General features: G+C 41.3%; 1 protein-coding gene across 1 annotated transcript in view; it reads left to right on the top strand.

The window, feature by feature from the left end:
- LOC142840086 (vomeronasal type-2 receptor 116-like) overlaps positions 1–1,062 on the top strand; it is a 29,098-nt gene extending 28,036 nt beyond the window's left edge. Inside the window, exon 6 of the mRNA XM_075956571.1 lies at positions 188–1,062. Within this exon, the coding sequence (XP_075812686.1) occupies positions 188–1,062 (875 nt within the window). The remainder of the gene's footprint in view (positions 1–187) is intronic.
- Positions 1,063–19,096: the final 18,034 nt, after the last annotated feature.

Here is a 19,096-nt window from a genome sequence, read left to right on the forward strand (position 1 = left end):
AGGGATTCATGACAGACAGTAAAAGGGGATTTCTACAGAGTTAGTCCGTTAGTGTCCTTCTTGGCACTATAGTAAAGCCGATTGTGACAGACTATACACAATATCAGTGGAAGGTGCTCTCCAAAACTTAAATATGGAATGAGTAATAACTTTAGAAATTGAAATGTTGGTTCTTTTCCTCCCATAGATCAGCAGGAGTGTATCCCTTGCCCAATTCAAGAGTACCCAAACCCTGAGAGAAACAACTGCCTACAAAAGTCAGTGACATTCCTGTCCTTTGATGACTCTCTGGGCATGGCTCTGACCTGCACAGCTCTGTGCTTGTCTGTCAGCACAGTTGTAGTTTTGGGAATCTTTCTCAAGCACCAAGACTCACCCATCGTGAAGGCCAATAATCGGACTCTCAGCTTCATCCTGCTCATCTCCCTCCTCCTCTGCTTCCTGTGCCCATTCCTCTTCATTGGCCAGCCAAACACAGCCTCCTGCATATTGCAACAAATTACATTCGCTCTGGTGTTCACTCTGGCTCTTTCCACTGTTTTGACCAAAACTATAACTGTAATTCTGGCCTTTAGAGCCACAGCACCAGGAAGAACAATGAGAAGGCTCTTTGTCTCCGGCATCTATAACTCTGTCATCCCCATCTGTTTCCTGATCCAGCTTATTCTCCTTGGAGTCTGGCTGGGAACCTCGCCTCCCTATATTGAAGCAGATGTACACTCTGAACATGATCACATCATCATTTTGTGCAACAAGGGCTCAGTCACTGCTTTCTACTGTGTGTTGGCATATTTAGGGACCCTGGCCTTTGGGAGCTTCACTGTGGCTTTCCTGGCCAGGAACCTGCCTGATAGATTCAATGAAGCCAAGTTCCTGACATTCAGCATGCTGGTGTTCTGCAGTGTCTGGGTCACCTTCCTCCCTGTCTACCACAGCACCAAGAACAAAGTCATGGTGGCTGTGGAGGTCTTCTCCATCTTGGCATCCACTGCAGGGATGCTTGGGTGCATATTTTTCCCAAAGTGCTACATAATACTCCTAAGGCCTGATAAGAAATATTGAAATGTTTCAAAAACAAAAGACACTCTCAAAAATAATGATCATTTTGATCAATTAACTAACTTTATCATAAACTACTTTAACATAGTAAAGTAAAAAATTATAATTATTGACCCATTTTTCAGAAAGGTTTTCTGAAGTGTATACTTTAATAAAAGTAAAAGATTCCATCACTGTTTATTACAGACAATCTATTCTGTAATATAAGCTACTGCTGAAAATTTATTCTATGTAGTTATTCGTGTTACTTTTAAATTTATGGCCAATAGTTATACTCAATATTTAATTACATGATAGTATCCAAGATAAATAATACGAGAACTACTTTCTATCTTAAGGTCTTTTATTTTTAGAGTATAAGTGGCTTTGTGTGATAGTTGAGATTCTTGTATTGGTCAGGCAAAGAACTGGTTCTTTGAGAAAGGGTTCTTGTACAAATATCAAGCCAATCCATAAATTAGCATGTAGAATACTCTAAAAGCTAAAAGTATGTCTGCTACCAGGACCAACTATACCATTTTTTGACATATGCACAAAAGAACTGACATCCCACTGCAGAGATTCTTGCTCAGACATTCACATTGCTGTTCTTTCAAAATAGGTAGGAAATGGAAACACTTAGATATCCATCAACTGCCAACTCGATAATGAAAATGTTTTACTCATAAATGGTTGGAAATAGAAAAATCATGTTGAGTTAGGTAACCCAGACCAAGAAAGAAAAATGTTACATGTTCTATCCACCCTGAGTATCCCCCAGACTAAGTACAGAAACCAGGAAAGAAGGTGAGAATGCAGTGGAGAGCAGAACACCAGGGTGCAAGTGATCTTATTGGGGAAATAGTAAAAGGTGCTACTCTAAATAAGAATAGGGTTGATCAATTCAAAAGAGGGAAATACGCATAACTACTACAAATAGATGTAAAAGAATCATGAGCAATAATACTATAAACTACCTATCAAAAGTAACTATAATAAATGTACATCAGGTACAATTATATAATACAGATTAAGTAGAAAATATACAACCGTGACTTTAATAAAAGAAGATAATATATAATAAAATATTTATTATTAGCCCTCATAGAAGTTTAGTTCACCCCTCACCAAGGAAAATTTCCTTTGCAACAATTCATGAGAAAAAAAATAATGAAACAAATGGCAGAATTCTGGAACCCAGTCATATCTGGCACAACTACAAAACAAGTCCCACATCTAAGGCTCAGAGAACATGCAGAACATAGAGTCTTAAGATTGTAAAGGGCAGAGGATCAGAGTTGTCTCTGTAACTGTGTCTGCTAATACGTCAGGAGCTACACCATAAGTCTTACCAATATGACTGCCTAAACATGAAATGAACAAGGGAAATGATAATAGGCATTCAAAAATGATTCAAGAAGAGACCATAAGGCCCTGACCTTACACAAAAATCTACATGGGATGAGTAAAGGCTGAGAGTGGGAGAAATAGTTCTCCCCATGAAAGAACACACCTGTCAGTTATTCACCAGCAAATATAAACCATGAAAACATACAGACATGTAGCATTATAAAGTTTGAGAAAAATAATATGAGTGTATATATGCATAAATATATGCATGTAATAACATTTAATGAAGAAATAGTCCATAGATTTGAAAGAGCCAGAAAAGCTGTTTGTGAAAATTTATAATGCAGAAAATGATGGAATTATGTGAGAACTTCAGAAAAAGAAATAATGAATACTCAGTTGGTTTTAAAAAGGGAATTTTTAGATAATTTGATAAAATCAAAAATGATATTGAATAAGGTAACCTAGAGCTAGAAATACAAATTTTTACATTCTTTATCTTCTGACGTTACTAGCTCCAAATTAAATGGTGCACATGTAGCTCTATATGAAGGCTTTTTGCCTTGTCTTGGTGTGCCTGGTTTTCTGCAATTGGACTGTTTGACTCTTACAGGCCTGATCTTTTTCTGAAGAGGAAATAGAAGAAGAGTAGATCTGAGGGAGGCTATAGGCAAGGGTGAGCTGCAAGGAGTGGAAATGGGAACCTGTAACCTGGATATATTGTATAAGAGAGGAATGTATTTTCAATTACAATGAAAAATAAAATACAAAAAATGTTCAGGAAAGGGAAAGTCTAATAGTTGTTCTTTCTTCTATTAATTTTAAAAAACCAAGAGTCTATTTTTCTATATTTAGTGCTATGTAAATTTCCAAAGGAACAAAGCCACAAAGAGTCTTACTTAGCTATGAACCACACGAAATATCAGTATGACAAAATAACCTTAAAGGTGCAATAGTGGCATGCAGATTATGCAGATAGACAATAATTGTCTAATCTGACCTAAGACCTAATCAACAAGAGTAAACCACGGCTGGAAATGTAAACCTAGCTAACTACCCATGGCTACTGTACTTATGGAGGTTAGAAGAGAACCTATAATCATTACTTTGCTAAATCAGCATAATTCCTAACTATACTAAAATCTTTTTTTTTCTACCGAAGAGTGTAGCTCTCAATCCTGATGAAGCAAAGACACAGAGACCCCCTACAGAAAGCCACAGCCAATAAACATGAAAAGTTGATACAACTACTAACCCTTAAACTTGGGGGTCATTACAGGAGAGGACATGGTATCATTCTAAGAACAAGAGCAATAGGTCCTTTGTTGTGACTTTGTGTTTTCCAGAATTTTCAGAAGATCCACTCATAAAATCCCAACAAATGACTGCCTAAACATGAGCTGTACATGGATGATACCAATTAACATACTAACCTGGATAAGACAAAGCCCACATGGCCTCAAGGCCACTAAAATATTTAGAGACAACTAAGATACATTGAAAGAAGGAGAAATAGTCTTCTGTTGTGAAATATCTCTTTACACTCTGTGAAGTTTTGTCGGTGTTGTTAATTTAATAAAAAATACTAAATGGACAATGGTTCGGCAGAGATATAACAGGAATTCTGGACAGAGGGCATTGGTAAAAAGATAGGCAGGGTTGCCAGCCAGACGGAGAGAAAACAGGATGGGTATTAGAGAGCAAAGGTAGACAAGTCCCGTATAAGAATGCAGATTAAAAGATACAGGACACTCTAAGTTATAAGAGCTAGTGGTACAAGCCAAAGCTATAGACTGACATTTTATAAATAAGAATGGGTTTCTGTGCCATTTTTGTGAGTTGGTAGTCGAAAAACATCCATCTACATATGGAGTCCTATTTCTGGTAATGTATAGTCATATAAGCTCTGAAAACTCTTTTAAAAATAAGTTCAGAACACAGATCAAACATAGCTTCCTGATGACCAGTCTCTCTCAAGTAGGCCCTGCGGCATACAAAGACACAGCTATTGTCCATTACCTGTGAATTAGAACCTGCATCCAGGGCCATATGCTAAGCTGAGCTGGACCATTGGCTGACATATCAGTTTTAGACTTGTCTCATTTAATCAGAGAATACTCCATATGCTAAAAAAAAAAAGGACACATCCTGAGGGGAAAAGAAAACACTAAACAGGTTACAGTGTGTGTAAAAAAAAATATGTGTAGGAATCTCATCAGGACAGGTGAGTGTGTGCTATCCAGGGGCGGACTGTCCCGGAAGAGAGCACAAACCCCCTCCCCCAGCTCCTTCTGCAGGGCTGTCTCTCTTTCCCACGATCCAGCCCCCCCTGCACCCCTCCCCAACCCTGCCCTGCTGTTTGCTAGGACCAGTGCTCAAGTACAGTTTTAAGCTCCTAAACTAAGGCGACCCACCCAGAGCGGTGAGTGCCTGCCTACCGGGCAGACCTCAGGGTCCCCTGTAAGGGAGCCAGGCACCTTCAGCTCTGGCGCCAGGCTTCCTGCGCGCTCCTGGATACCATCCCCCCTTGCTCCATTCATCCTGTTGGCCCTGGATCATTGGGCTACTGGCGGCCCTGTTTAGTTGCTGAGGAACCCCATCAGGACGGGTAAGTGTGTGCTATCCAGGGGCGGGAACGGTTCCTACTTCTACACTGAAGAGATATACCCAGAGAGTCAATCACAGCAAAGACTGGACCAAGAGACCAGGCCTCTCCTGGCTCCATTTGAAGGAAGAGATGGGAAGGCGCCAATACAAGAATTCCTCCAACAACCTGAAAGGCAACATGACACCACCAGAAACCAGGGATCCCGAAATAAGAAGAATTGCACACCCTACTCCTGAAGAAATAGAAGAAATCGACTCAAAAGTTAACTATATGAAAATAATAGAGGACCTTAAACAGGAGGTGAAAAACTGCCATAAACAATTAGAGATTACAAACAAAAAGGTAGAGGAAATGAATAAATCGCTCAAAGACACGCAAGAAAACCAAGAGAAACAAGAAAAAGCAATCAAACAGGTTAGGGAAGCGGTTCAAGACATGAAGAATGAAATGGAAGCATTGAAGAAAGCACAAACCGAGGGAAGAATGGAGATGGAAAATCTGGGTAAACAAACAGGAACGACAGAGACAGGTACTAACAACAGATTACAAGAGATAGAAGAGAGAATATCAGACACTGAAGATACCATAGAGAAAATAAACACACTGATCAAAGAAAACAGCAAAACCAACAAATTCTCATCACAAAACATTCAGGAAATTTGGGACACAATAAAAAGACCAAACCTAAGAATAATTGGAGTAGAAGAAGGAGAAGAAGTGCAGCTCAACGGTACAGAAAATATACTTAATAAAATTATAGAAGAAAACTTTCCCAACCTGAAGAAAGAGGTACCTATGAAGGTTCAAGAAGCATACAGAACACCAAATAGGCTGGATCAAAAGAAAACATCCCCTCGCCATATAATAATCAAAACACAAAATATACAGAATAAAGAAAGAATACTAAGAGCCGCAAAGGAAAAAGGCCAAGTTACTTATAAAGGTAAACCTATCAGACTTACACCTGACTTCTCTATGGAAACCATGAAAGCCAGAAGGTCCTGGATAGATGTACTGCAAAAACTAAGAGATCATGGATGCAAGCCCAGACTACTATATCCAGCCAAGCTTTCGTTCACTATAAATGGAGAAAACAAAATTTTCCAGGATAAAAACAAATTTAAACAATACGTAGCCACAAATCCAGCCTTACAGAAAATTATAGAAGGAAAATCACTAACCAAGGAGTCCAACAATGCCCACAATAACTCAGTCATCTAGAGACCTTTCACCAGCGCATCTCAAAGAAGGGAAACACACAAACCCCACTACTAAAAAAGTGACCGGAGTTAACAACCACTGGTCATTAATATCACTTAATGTCAATGGGCTCAACTCAACTATAAAAAGGCACAGACTAAGGGATTGGATTCGAAAACAGGATCCAACATTCTGCTGTCTACAAGAAACACACCTCAACCACAAAGACAGGCACCTACTCAGAGTAAAGGGCTGGGAAAAGGCCTATCAAGCAAATGGACCTAAGAAACAAGCAGGTGTGGCCATATTAATTTCTAACAAAGTGGACTTCAAACTTAAATCAATCAGAAGAGATGGAGAGGGACATTTTATACTCATAACAGGAACAATTCATCAGGATGAAGTCTCAATTCTGAATATCTACGCCCCTAATATAAAAGCACCCACGTATGTAAAAGAAACATTACTAAAACTCAAGGCAGCCATCAAACCACACACACTAATAGTAGGAGACTTCAACACTCCTCTCTCACCAATGGACAGGTCAATCAAACAGAAACCTAACAGAGAAATTAGAGAATTAATGGAGGTAATGAAGCAAATGGACTTAACAGACATCTATAGATTATTCCACCCGAACAGGAAAGAATATACCTTCTTCTCTGCAGCTCATGGAACCTTCTCGAAAATTGACCACATACTCGGTAGCAAAGCTAACTTACACAGTTACAAAAAAATATTAGTAACCACCTGCGTCTTATCAGATCACCATGGATTAAAGTTAGAATTCAACAACAATGCTACCCCCAGAAAGCCTACAAATTCATGGAAACTAAACAGTCAACTACTGAACCATACCAGGATTAAGGAAGAAATAAAGAAAGAAATTAAAGTCTTCCTGGAATTCAATGAAAATAAAGAAACAACATACTCAAACTTATGGGACACTATGAAAGCAGTGCTAAGAGGAAAGTTCATCGCACTAAGTGCCCACTTAAAGAAAACAGAGAAAGCACATATTGAAGACTTAACAGCCCACCTAAAAGCTCTAGAAAAAAAAGAAGCAGACTCACCTAGGAGGAGTAGAAGATTGGAAATAATCAAACTGAGGGCTGAAATCAACAAAATAGAAACACAGAAAACAGTCCAAAGAATCAATGAAACAAAAAGCTGGTTCCTGGAGAAAATCAACAAGATTGATAAACCCCTATCCAAACTAATCAAACGGCAGAGAGAGAACACGCAAATTAATAAGATCAGGAATGAAAAGGGGGACATAACCACAAACACAGAGGAAATTCAGAGAGTCATTAGATCTTACTACAAAAGCCTGTATGCCACTAAACTGGAAAATGTAAAAGAAATGGACACTTTTTTAGATAAATACCATTTACCAAAATGAACAATCTAAACAGACCTGTAAGTCGCGAAGAATTAGAAGCTGTTATCAAAAACCTCCCTACCAAAAAAAGCCCAGGGCCAGATGGGTTCAATGCGGAATTCTACCAGAACTTCCAAGAAGACCTAATTCCTATTCTCCTCAATGTATTCCACAATATAGAAACAGAAGGGTCACTACCAAATTCCTTTTATGAAGCTACAGTTACTCTGATACCAAAACCACACAAAGACTCAACCAGGAAAGAGAATTACAGGCCGATCTCACTCATGAATATCGACGCAAAAATCCTCAACAAAATACTGGCAAACCGAATCCAAGAACACATCCGAAAAATTATACATTATGATCAAGTAGGCTTCATTCCTGAGATGCAGGGCTGGTTCAACATACGAAAATCTATCAATGTAATCCAGCATATAAACAAACTGAAAGAAAAAAACCATATGATCATTTTATTAGATGCTGAAAAAGCATTTGACAAAATTCAACATCCATTTATGTTAAAAGTCTTGGAGAGATTAGGGATACAAGGGTCATACCTAAATATAATAAAAGCTATATACAGCAAACCGACAGCTAACATCAAATTAAACGGAGAGAAACTCAAAGCCATCCCGTTTAACTCAGGAACACGACAAGGCTGTCCACTTTCACCATACCTCTTCAATATAGTGCTGGAAGTTCTAGCAATAGCAATAAGACAACATAATGGGATCAAGGGGATTCGAATTGGAAAGGAAGAAGTTAAACTTTCGTTATTTGCAGATGATATGATAGTGTACATAAGCGACCCCCAAAACTCCACCACAGAACTTTTACAGCTGATAAACAGCTTTAGTAATGTGGCAGGATACAAGATCAACTCCAAAAAATCAGTCGCCCTCTTATACACAAAGGATATGGAAGCTGAGAGGGAAATCAGAGAAGCTTCACCTTTCACGATAGCCACAAACAGCATAAAATATCTTGGGGTAACTCTAACCAAGGAAGTGAAAGATCTATTTGACAAGAACTTTAAGGCATTGAAGAAAGAAATTGAGGAGGATACCAAAAAATGGATGGACATCCCTTGCTCTTGGATTGGGAGGATCAACATAGTAAAAATGGCAATTCTACCAAAGGCAATTTATAGATTCAATGCAATCCCCATCAAGATCCCATCAAAATTCTTCACAGATATGGAGAGGACAATAATCAACTTTATATGGAAAAACAAAAAACCCAGGATAGCCAAAACAATCCTATAAAATAAAGGATTGTCTGGAGGCATTACCATCCCTGACTTCAAACTCTATTACAGAGCTACAGTAATGAAAACAGGGTGGTACTGGCATAAAAACAGAGAAGTCGACCAATGGAATCGTATAGAAGACCCGGATTTAATCCCACAAACCTATGAACACCTCATATTCGATAAAGGAGCTAAAAGTATACAATGGAAGAAAGAAAGCATCTTCAACAAATGGTGCTGGCACAACTGGATGTCAACCTGTAGAAGAATGAAAATAGACCCATATCTATCACCGTGCACAAAACTCAAGTCCAAATGGATTAAAGACCTCAATATCAGCCCGATAACACTGAACCTGATAGAAGAGAAAGTGGGAAATACCCTACAACAGATGGGCACAGGTGATCGCTTCTTAGGTATAACCCCAGAAGCACAGACATTAAGGGCAACATTGAATAAATGGGACCTACTAAAACTGAGAAGCTTCTGTAAAGCAAAGGACACTGTCACTAAGACACAAAGGCAACCTACTGATTGGGAGAAGATCTTTACCAACCCCACAACAGACAAAGGTCTGATCTCCAAAATATATAGAGAACTCAAGAAACTAGACTTTAAAAGGCTAATTAACCCAATTAAAAAATGGGGCACTGAACTGAACAGAGAATTCTCAACAGAAGAAGTTCAAATGGCCAAAAGACACTTAAGGTCATGTTCAACCTCCTTAGCAATCAGGGAAATGCAAATCAAAACAACTTTGAGATATCATCTTACACCTGTCAGAATGGCTAAAGTCAAAAACACCAAGGATAGCCTTTGCTGGAGAGGCTGTGGAGGAAGGGGTACACTCATCCATTGCTGGTGGGAATGCAATCTTGTGCAACCTCTTTGGAAATCAGTGTTTCGGTTTCTCAGGAAATTCGGGATCAACCTACCCCTCGACCCAGCAATACCACTCTTGGGAATTTACCCAAGAGATGCTCTATCATATGTCAAAAGCATTTGTTCAACTATGTTCATAGCAGTATTATTTGTAATAGCCAGAACCTGGAAACAACCTAGATGCCCTTCAATGGAAGAATGGATGAAGAAAGTATGGAATATACACACATTAGAGTACTATGCTGCGGTAAAAAACAATGACTTCTCGAATTTTGCATGCAAATGGATGGAAATAGAAAACACTATCCTGAGTGAGGTATCCCAGACCCAAAAAGATGAACATGGGATGTACTCACTCATAATTGGTTTCTAGCCATAAATAGGGACCACGGAGTCTACAATAGGTGAATCTAAAGAAGCTAAGTAAGAAGGTGAACCCAAGGAAAAACATATAGTTATCCTCTTGGATAAGGGAAGTATACAAAATTGCCGGGGAGAAAAGTGGGATGTTGGGGGTGGGGTGGGATGGGGGTAAGGGGAGATGGGGTGAGAAAAGGGAGAAGGAAAGGAGGGGGGACTTGGGGAAACAGGAGGATCGGGATAAAGGAAGGTTGGATAGGGGAGCACGGAACCCCATTTCTTAGTTAAAGGACCCACTTTAGGATGGGCAGGAGACTTGACCCTAGAGGGGATCCCAGGTGCCCAAGCTGAGGCCCCCAGTTAGTTCCTTGGGCAGCTGAGGATAGGGAACCTGAAATGACCCTATCCTAGAGCAATACTGACGAATATCATGCATATCATCCTAGAACTTTCATCTGGCGACGGATGGAGATAGAGACAGAGACCCACACTGGAACACTGGATAGAGCTCCCAAGGTCCCAAGGAGGAGCAGAAGGAGGGAGAACATGAGCAAAGAAGTCGGGACCACGAGGGGTGCACCCACCCACTGAGACAGTGGAGCTGATCTACTGGGAGCTCACCAAGGCCAGCTGGACTGTTACCAAAAAAAGCATGGGATAAAACTGGACTCTCTGTACATGACGAACAATGAGGGCTGATGAGACGCCAAGGACAATGGCACGCGGTTTTGATCCAACGCAATGTGCTGGCTTTGTGGGAGCCTAGCCAGTTTGGATGTTCACCTTCCTAGATATGGACGGAGGGAGGAGGACCTAGGACTTACCACAGGGCAGGGAACCCTGACTGCTCTTTGGACTGGAGAGGGAGGGGGAGAAAAGTGGGGGGAAGGGGAGAGGGGTGGGAGGAGGGGGAGAAGAATGGGAGGAGGGGGAGGGAAATGGGAGGCTGGGAGGAGGTGGAAATTTGTTTTTTTTTCTTTCTTTTCTTTATTCTCCTTTTATCAATAAAAAAAATACATAAAAAATATGTGTAGGTTTACAGAGAAAAAAAGATGGGTATCCACAAAGAAAAGAAAAGCTAGTTGATAAAAAATAAAGTATTTTAAAGAGAATAAAATAATATAAAAATACAAGCAACCTATAGAAGGACATACACAGAGTCTGGATCCTATGTAGTGTCCTGTTGACTTTAATTTCTTTTTTCATTTTTATTTATTTATTTATCGAAAAAATTTCTGCCTCCTCCCCGCCTCCCATTTCCCTACCCCTCCCCTCACTCCTCTTCCCTTCCCCCTCACTTCCCCCTCCCTCTCCAGTCCTAAGAGCAGTCAGGGTTCCCTGCCTGTAGGAAGTCCAAGGTCCTCCGCCCTCCATCCAGGTCTCAGAAGGTGAGCATCCAAACATGCTAGTCTCCCACAAAGCCAGAACATGAGGTAGGATCAAAACCCAGTGCCATTGCCCTTGGCTTCTCAGCAGCCCTCATTGTCCGCCATATTCAGAGTCCGGTTTTATCCCATGCTTTTTCAGTACCAGTCCAGCTGGCCTTGGTGAACTCCAATAGATCAGCCCCACTGTCTCCGTGGGTGGGTGCACCCCTTGTGGTCATGACTTCTTTGCTCATGTTCGCCCTCCTTCTGTTCCTCATTGGGACTTTGGGAGGTCAGTCCAGTGCTCCAGTGTGGGTCTCTGTCTCTATCTCCATCCATCACCAGACGAAGGTTCTATGGTGATATGCAAGATATTCATCAGTATGGCTATAGGATAGGGCCCTTTCTGGTTCCCTATCCTCAGCTGCCCCAGGAACTAACTGGGAACATCTCCCTGGACATCTGCGAAGCCCTCTAGAGTCAAGTCTCTTGCCAACCCTAAGATGGCTCCCTTAATTAAGATATGTGCTTCCCTGCTCCCCTATCCAACCTTCCTTTATCCCAATCATCCCGTTTCCCCAAGTTCTCCCCATCCTACCCTTCTCACTTTTCTCTCCCCATCTCCCCTTTCCCCCATCCCACCCCACCGCCAAGTTCCCAATTTTTGCCCAGCAATTTTGTCTACTTCCTATAACCAGGAGGATAGCTATATGTTTTTCTTTGGGTTCACCTTCTTATTTAGTTTCTCTAGTTTTTGATTGTTGAGGAGTGAACAATAGCTATTGAGAGACATTGAATTATAGAAACTGCTAAATTAAACCAAACTATATAATTGTAAAAGCCTTAACTTCAAAGTAGAAGTCAAAAAAATATGTTACAATGGGAAAGATGTCATGCCTTGTTTCCATAAAAACACAAAAGGCTGGGGATTCATTGAAGATTGGTGGAGATAAGAATTTATCAAGGGAGACCTTGTAAAACTCCTGGTTACAAATGTAAAGAGATAAACCTGAATATATAACAGCTGACATATATTTTACCTACTCAAACATAACATACTGCACATTCCAAAGTTGTGTTAATGCAAAGTATAGAGAGTTAAAAAAGGAAATAGCTTTAAAAAAAAGTCTTTAAAGAAACAGTAAAAGTAATATAAAGAGTACAAACAGTCATAGATTAAAGTAGTAAAGAAAAATAAATCATATAAAGATGGAATATACACAGAGTCTGGATTATGTTTATTATTGTGTTTTCTTTTTTTTCTTTTCTTTTTCTTTTTTTTTATTATTGAGAAAAAATATTCCGCCTCTTCCCAGCCTCCCACTCCTCCCGCCCTCCCCCCTCCTTCCCCCGCCCCCCACCCACCCTCCCCTCCCCCCACTCCTCTCCCCCTCCCTCTCCACTCTGAAGAGTAGTCAGGGTTCCCTGCCCTGTGGAAAGTCAAAGTCCACCCCCCTCCATCCTGGTCTAGGAAAGAGAACATCCAAACTGGCTAGGCTCCCACAAAACCAGGACATGAGTTAGGATCAAAACCCAGTGCCATTGCCCTTGGCTTCTCAGCAGCCCTCATTGTCCGCCATATTCAGAGTCCGGTTTTATCCCATGCTTTTTCAGTCCCAGTCCAGCTGGCCTTGGTGAGCTCCAATAGATCAGCCCCACTGTCTCCGTGGGTGGGTGCACCCCTTGTGGTCATGACTTCTTTGCTCATGTTTGCCCTCCTTCTGTTCCTCATTGGGACTTTGGGAGGTCAGTCCAGTGCTCCAGTGTGGGTCTCTGTCTCTATCTCCATCCATCACCAGACGAAGGTTCTATGGTGATATGCAAGATATTCATCAGTATGGCTATAGGATAGGGCCCTTTCTGGTTCCCTATCCTCAGCTGCCCCAGGAACTAACTGGGAACATCTCCCTGGACATCTGCGAAGCCCTCTAGAGTCAAGTCTCTTGCCAACCCTAAGATGGCTCCCTTAATTAAGATATGTGCTTCCCTGCTCCCCTATCCAACCTTCCTTTATCCCAATCATCCCGTTTCCCCAAGTTCTCCCCATCCTACCCTTCTCACTTTTCTCTCCCCATCTCCCCTTACCCCCCTCCCACCCTACCCTTAAGATCCCGATTTTTGCCCGGCAATCTTGTCTACTTCCCATACCCAGCAGGATAGCTATATGTTTTTCTTTGGGTTCACCTTCTTATCTAGCTTCTTTAGGACAACAAATTATAGACTCACTGACCTTTATTTATGGCTAGAACCCAATTATGAGTGAGTATATCCCTTGTTCATCTTTTGGGGTCTGGGTTACCTCACTCAGAATAGTGTTTTCTTTTTCCATCCATTTGTATGCAAAATTCGAGAAGTCATTGTTTTTTACCGCAGCGTAGTACTCTAATGTGTATATATTCCACACTTTCTTCATCCATTCTTCCATTGAGGGGCATCTAGGTTGTTTCCAGGTTCTGGCTATTACAAATAATGTCGATTGCCTTGGGCGGGCTACTTAGTCTAGGGTTAGTAACCCGCCTGGCAGTTCAGTTATTCCAGGGTCACGGAGAGGCACTACCTGGAAGATATGGGCTAGGAGACAGGAAGAAGGCCATGCAAGGTTTGTCAAAGCCTCCGTTTATTACAGATGGGGTATAGCTTTATATAGAGTAAAGAGTTGGGGGATGGGCACAGGGTTCTGGGCTCTTGCCGCGTGGTTCACGTTGGTCACATGGTTCTCGTTGATCACGTAGCCAGGTTACCTTCGGTCAGGTCACTGTAGGCCAAGAAGTCGCAACTAGGAGATGACACACCTAGTTCTCGAGATAGTTTGGAATGCGGGGTGGGTTCCGCTAACAGATAGCTCTCATTAACAGCCAATTTGGGTGTGGGGTAGGTTCTGTCAATAGAACCATTCTTAATACAATTAGGGGTGTGGGGTTCTCTGCAGACTCCCCAGGGTGATGGTTCCTGTAATGATTTTAGGAGGAAATTGGCTCCTGACAAAATAATACGAACATGGTTGAACAAATGCTCTCGTCATATGATAGGGGATCTCTTAGGATATATTTCCAGGAGGGGTATTGCTGGGTCCAGGGGTAGGTTGATCCCGAATTTCCTGAGAAACCGAAACACTGATTTCCAAAGAGGTTGCACAAGATTGCATTCCCACCAGCAATGGATGAGGGTACCCCTTCCTCCCCAGCCTCTCCAGCAGAGATTATCATTGGAGTTTTTTATTTTAGCCATTCTGACAGGTGTAAGATGATATCTCAAAGTTGGTTTGATTTGCATTTCCCTGATCGCTAAGGAGGTTGAGCATGACCTTAAGTCTCTTTTGGCCATTTGAAATTCTTCTGTTGAGAATTCTCTGTTCAGAACAGTGCCCCATTTTTTAATTGGGTTAATTAGCATTTTAAAGCCTAGTTTCTTGAGTTCTTTATATATTTTGGAGATCAGACTTTTGTCTGTTGCGGGGTTGGTGAAGATCTTCTCCCAGTCGGTGGGTTGCCTTTTTGTCTTAGTGACAGTGTCCTTTGCTTTACAGAAGCTTCTCAGTTTCAGTAGGTCCCATTTATTCAATGTTGCCCTTAATGTCTGTGCTGCTGGGGTTATACCTAGGAAGCGATCGCCTGTGCCCATCTGTTGTAGGGTACCTCCCAATTTCTCTTCTATCAGGTTCAGTGTATTCGGACTGATATTGAGGTCTTTGATCCATTTGGACTTGAGTTTTGTGCATGGTGATAGATATGGGTCTATTTTCATTCTTCTACAGGTTGACATCCAGTTCTGCCAGCACCATTTGTTGAAGATACTTTCTTCCATTGTATACTTTTGGCTCCTTTATCAAAAATGAGGTGTTCATGGTTTGTGGGTTAAAATTCGGGTCTTCTATACAATTCCATTGGTGATCCTAAAGAAGCTAAGTAAGAAGGTGAACCAAAAGGAAAACATATAGTTATCCTCTTGGCTATGGGAAGTAGACAAAATTGCCGGGGAGAAAATTGCGATCTTGGGAGTGGGTTGGGATGGGGGTAATGGGAGATGGGGTGAGAAAAGGGAGAAGGGGAGGATGGGGGGAACTTGGGGAAAAAGGATGATTGGGATAAAGGAAGGTTGGATAGGGGAGCACGGAAGCACAATCCTTAGTTAAGGGAGTCACCTTAGTGTTGGCAAGAGACTTGAACCTAGAGTGGCTCCCAGGAGCCCAAGCTGAGGTCCCCATTTAGTTCCTTGGGCAGCTGAGGATAGGGAACCTGAAATGACTCTAGCCTATAACAATACTGACGAATATCTTGCATATCATCATAGAACCTTCATCTGGTGATGGATGGAGATAGAGACAGAGACCCACACTGGAGCACTGGACTGAGCTCCCAAGGTCCCAAGGAGGAGTAGAAGGAGGGAGAACATGAGCAAACTAGTGGGGACCACGAGAGGTGCACACACCCACTGAGACAGTGGAGCTGATCTACTGGGAGCTCACCAAGGCCAGCTGGACTGTGACTGAAAAAGCATGGGTTAAAACTGGACTCTCTGAACATGGCGAACAATGAGGGCTGCTGAGAAGCCAAGGACAATGGCACGGGGTTTTGATCTTACACAATGTGCTGGCTTTGTGGGAGCCTAGCCAGTTTGGATGTTCACCTTCCTAGATATGGACGGAGAGGGGAGGACCTAGGACTTACCACATGGCAGGGAACCCTGACTGCTCTTTGGACTGGAGAGGGAGAGGGAGAGGAGTGGGAGGAGTGGGAGAAGGGTGGGGAGAGAAGGAGAAGGGTGGGAGGAGGGGGAGGGAAATGGGAGGCTGGAAGGAGGTGGAAACTTGGTTTTTTTTCTTTCTTTTCTCAATGAAAAAATAAATTAATTAATTTAAAAAAAAGAAACAGAAACATGGAGAACTATAGACGAAGTAGCCTGAGAAAAAATCATATAGATAGAAGAAGATAAATATCAAAACATAATGAAGCCCAGCCTGCTGCTACAGAGAGTGACCAGCCAGCTGACAGGACATCCTCTCTCCAGGCCCTCCATACTGGGGCAAAACCCTGGGCCCTTCCCACACCTGCCTCTGCTTCATTACCCTAAACAGGAGAGGTTCCTGCAAGTAGGCTTCTCCATTATCCCCACCCCGATCATCAGACCCTGTAAGCTACAAATCCCACCCTGCCCCCAAACTGCCATATCCCCCATGCAACCTCAGTGGAAAGGTAAACACAGCCTGCTACTATACAGAAGCAATCAGGTGAGTGACAGCCACCCAGAAGGACACCAAACTATTTAGGCTCTCCAAACCAGGGCAAATCCCTGGAAGCCTCTGCCACCTACCTCAGTTTTTCTTGCCAGCCAGCAGGACAGTTTTCTACAGGTAGGCTGCACAGATACCCCTGCAACACAGACAGTGACAGTACAGAACAGACAAAGAACAGTTTCCAAGACACAAACAGCCACGGTAAGAATTAGACCAATATGTAAAGTCAATAACGGCATCAATTGAAGGAAGAGATGGGTAGGTGCCAATGCAAGAATTCATCCAACAGCCTAGAAATCAACATGGTAACACCAGAACCCAGTAGCCATACATCAGGAAAACTAAGATCAACCTACCCCAGAAGAAGCAAAATAAAATGATTTTAAACATATCTAAACACAATAAAAGCAATAGACAACAAGCAGATAGTCAACATCAAATTAATGGAGAGAAACTCAAAGCGATTCCACTAAAATCAGAAACAAGACAAGGCTGTCCACTCTCTTCATAACTATTCAACATAGTTCTTGAAGTTCTGATTAGAGCAATAATTCATCATCAACAACAACAAAAAGAACAAGGGGATTCAAATTGGAAAGAAAGAAGTCAAACTTTTGTTATTTGCAGATGATATGATAGTTTACATAAGTGACGCCAAAAACTTTACTAGGGAACTTCTACAGCTGATAAATACCTTCACTAATGTGGGGGGATCCAAGATCAACTCAGAAAAATCAGTAGCCCTCCTATATACAAATGATAAAGAAGCTGAGAAAGAAACCAGAGAAATATCACCCTTCATAATAGCCACAAATAACATAAAATATCTTGGGGGTATTCCTAAACAAAGAAGTGAAAGACATATTTGAGAAAGTCTTTGACGAAATTGAAGAAGATACCAGAAAATGAGAAGAATTCCCATGCTCTTGGATAGTTATGATCAGCATAATAAAAATGGCAATCCTACCAAACGCCATCTAGAGATTCAATGCAATCCCCATCAAAATCCCAACACAGTTCAAGTGCTCTGCAATTCAGTTTCCCTGCTACAGTAACCAGTGAGATGACATTTCAGATACAGAGATGACTTCTAGCTCTAATAATACTCAAGGTTTTACATTTTCTATATTACGTACTGGAAAAAACAGAAAATGTGTTGTGGGATTCTGTGTAAGGGCCAATTTGGGGAAGTCCTCAATGATACATATGTCTTCAAGTCTTGCTGCAGCAGTAGAAAGCAGCTCATGAGAAGCCTCTCCCATCTCCACTCAGGAGTGGTGACTGAGCATCATGGAGAAGGGGACAAAGCACAATTTAAACTTTGAAAAGACTACAAAATAACACACTGACCTTTCTATTTTTAACTTGGATACCTACCATCCTGCCAAAAGACAGTTTCTAATGCAGTTTTAAATTGGATACCCATCCGCCCACCCACCAAACTCTAAGCCAGTGCTTAGTTTTTACTGCAAGACAAAAGTGGACAGAATATTTAGGATGCTGAGTATTTCATAGGAGAGCTGGACGGTGCTGTAAAGAGTCTTTTTAATTGTTTAACACCACCAAATAAATGAAATTAGGAGGATTTCCGGGGACAGAGTTGGGACTGTTGTATGATAAAGCACATGTCTAGTCTTTCTGTGGAGGGGCAGTGGTTACGCATTTTAAAATGTCTGGGTACACTATTACTATTAATTCAGTAGCATGACTTTCCCCTAGAAATAGTGAAATATTTTGAAATGCTACAGCATTACCTAAGTTCTGATGACTCAGATCTGTCCTACTCTTTATTGTAATTCACACTGAAAATTAGCATTGAGACTACTCTACAAACTAACGTTAAATGAAAGAGGAAGCATTTACAACAACTGTACCTTTTTTTCTTTTTTATTGTCTTTTTTTTTGAGCTATACATTTTTCTCCATTCCCCTCCCTTTTCTTGTACTTTTTTTATAATTTTTATACTGTTGTATATTTATAATCAAGCTTTTACTCTAGGGTCTTATTAGAAAAAATAAAATCAGCAACCTTGGTATTTGATGCAAATGTAGTATGCTAAATTCTGAGATAGCCTGAGAAAAAGCTGGAGATATTATTTAATAGTAAAAGTAGACGAGGTTTCTCATCTGCCTTGTAGCATTAAGTTAGTTTGTATCACTCACATTTATTTTTACATGTATGCCTGTGTGTGAATGTTTTCACACATGTATATGCTCTACATGCATGATTGGTGCTGAGGTCAGAAGGTATTGGGTCCCCTGGAATTTTAGATTCAAAAGGATGTGAGCCCCCTTATGAAGCTTGGAACCAAACCCAAGTGCCCTTACCTACCGAACAATCTCTCTAAACCATAAACTCACACTTCTTAAATTTAGCAGATGAAATGATGTTTTGAGTAACCTATATGAAACAGCCTTATGGAATT

This window comes from Microtus pennsylvanicus, chromosome 1, assembly GCF_037038515.1.
Source record: "Microtus pennsylvanicus isolate mMicPen1 chromosome 1, mMicPen1.hap1, whole genome shotgun sequence".
Classification (NCBI taxonomy): Eukaryota; Metazoa; Chordata; class Mammalia; order Rodentia; family Cricetidae; genus Microtus; species Microtus pennsylvanicus.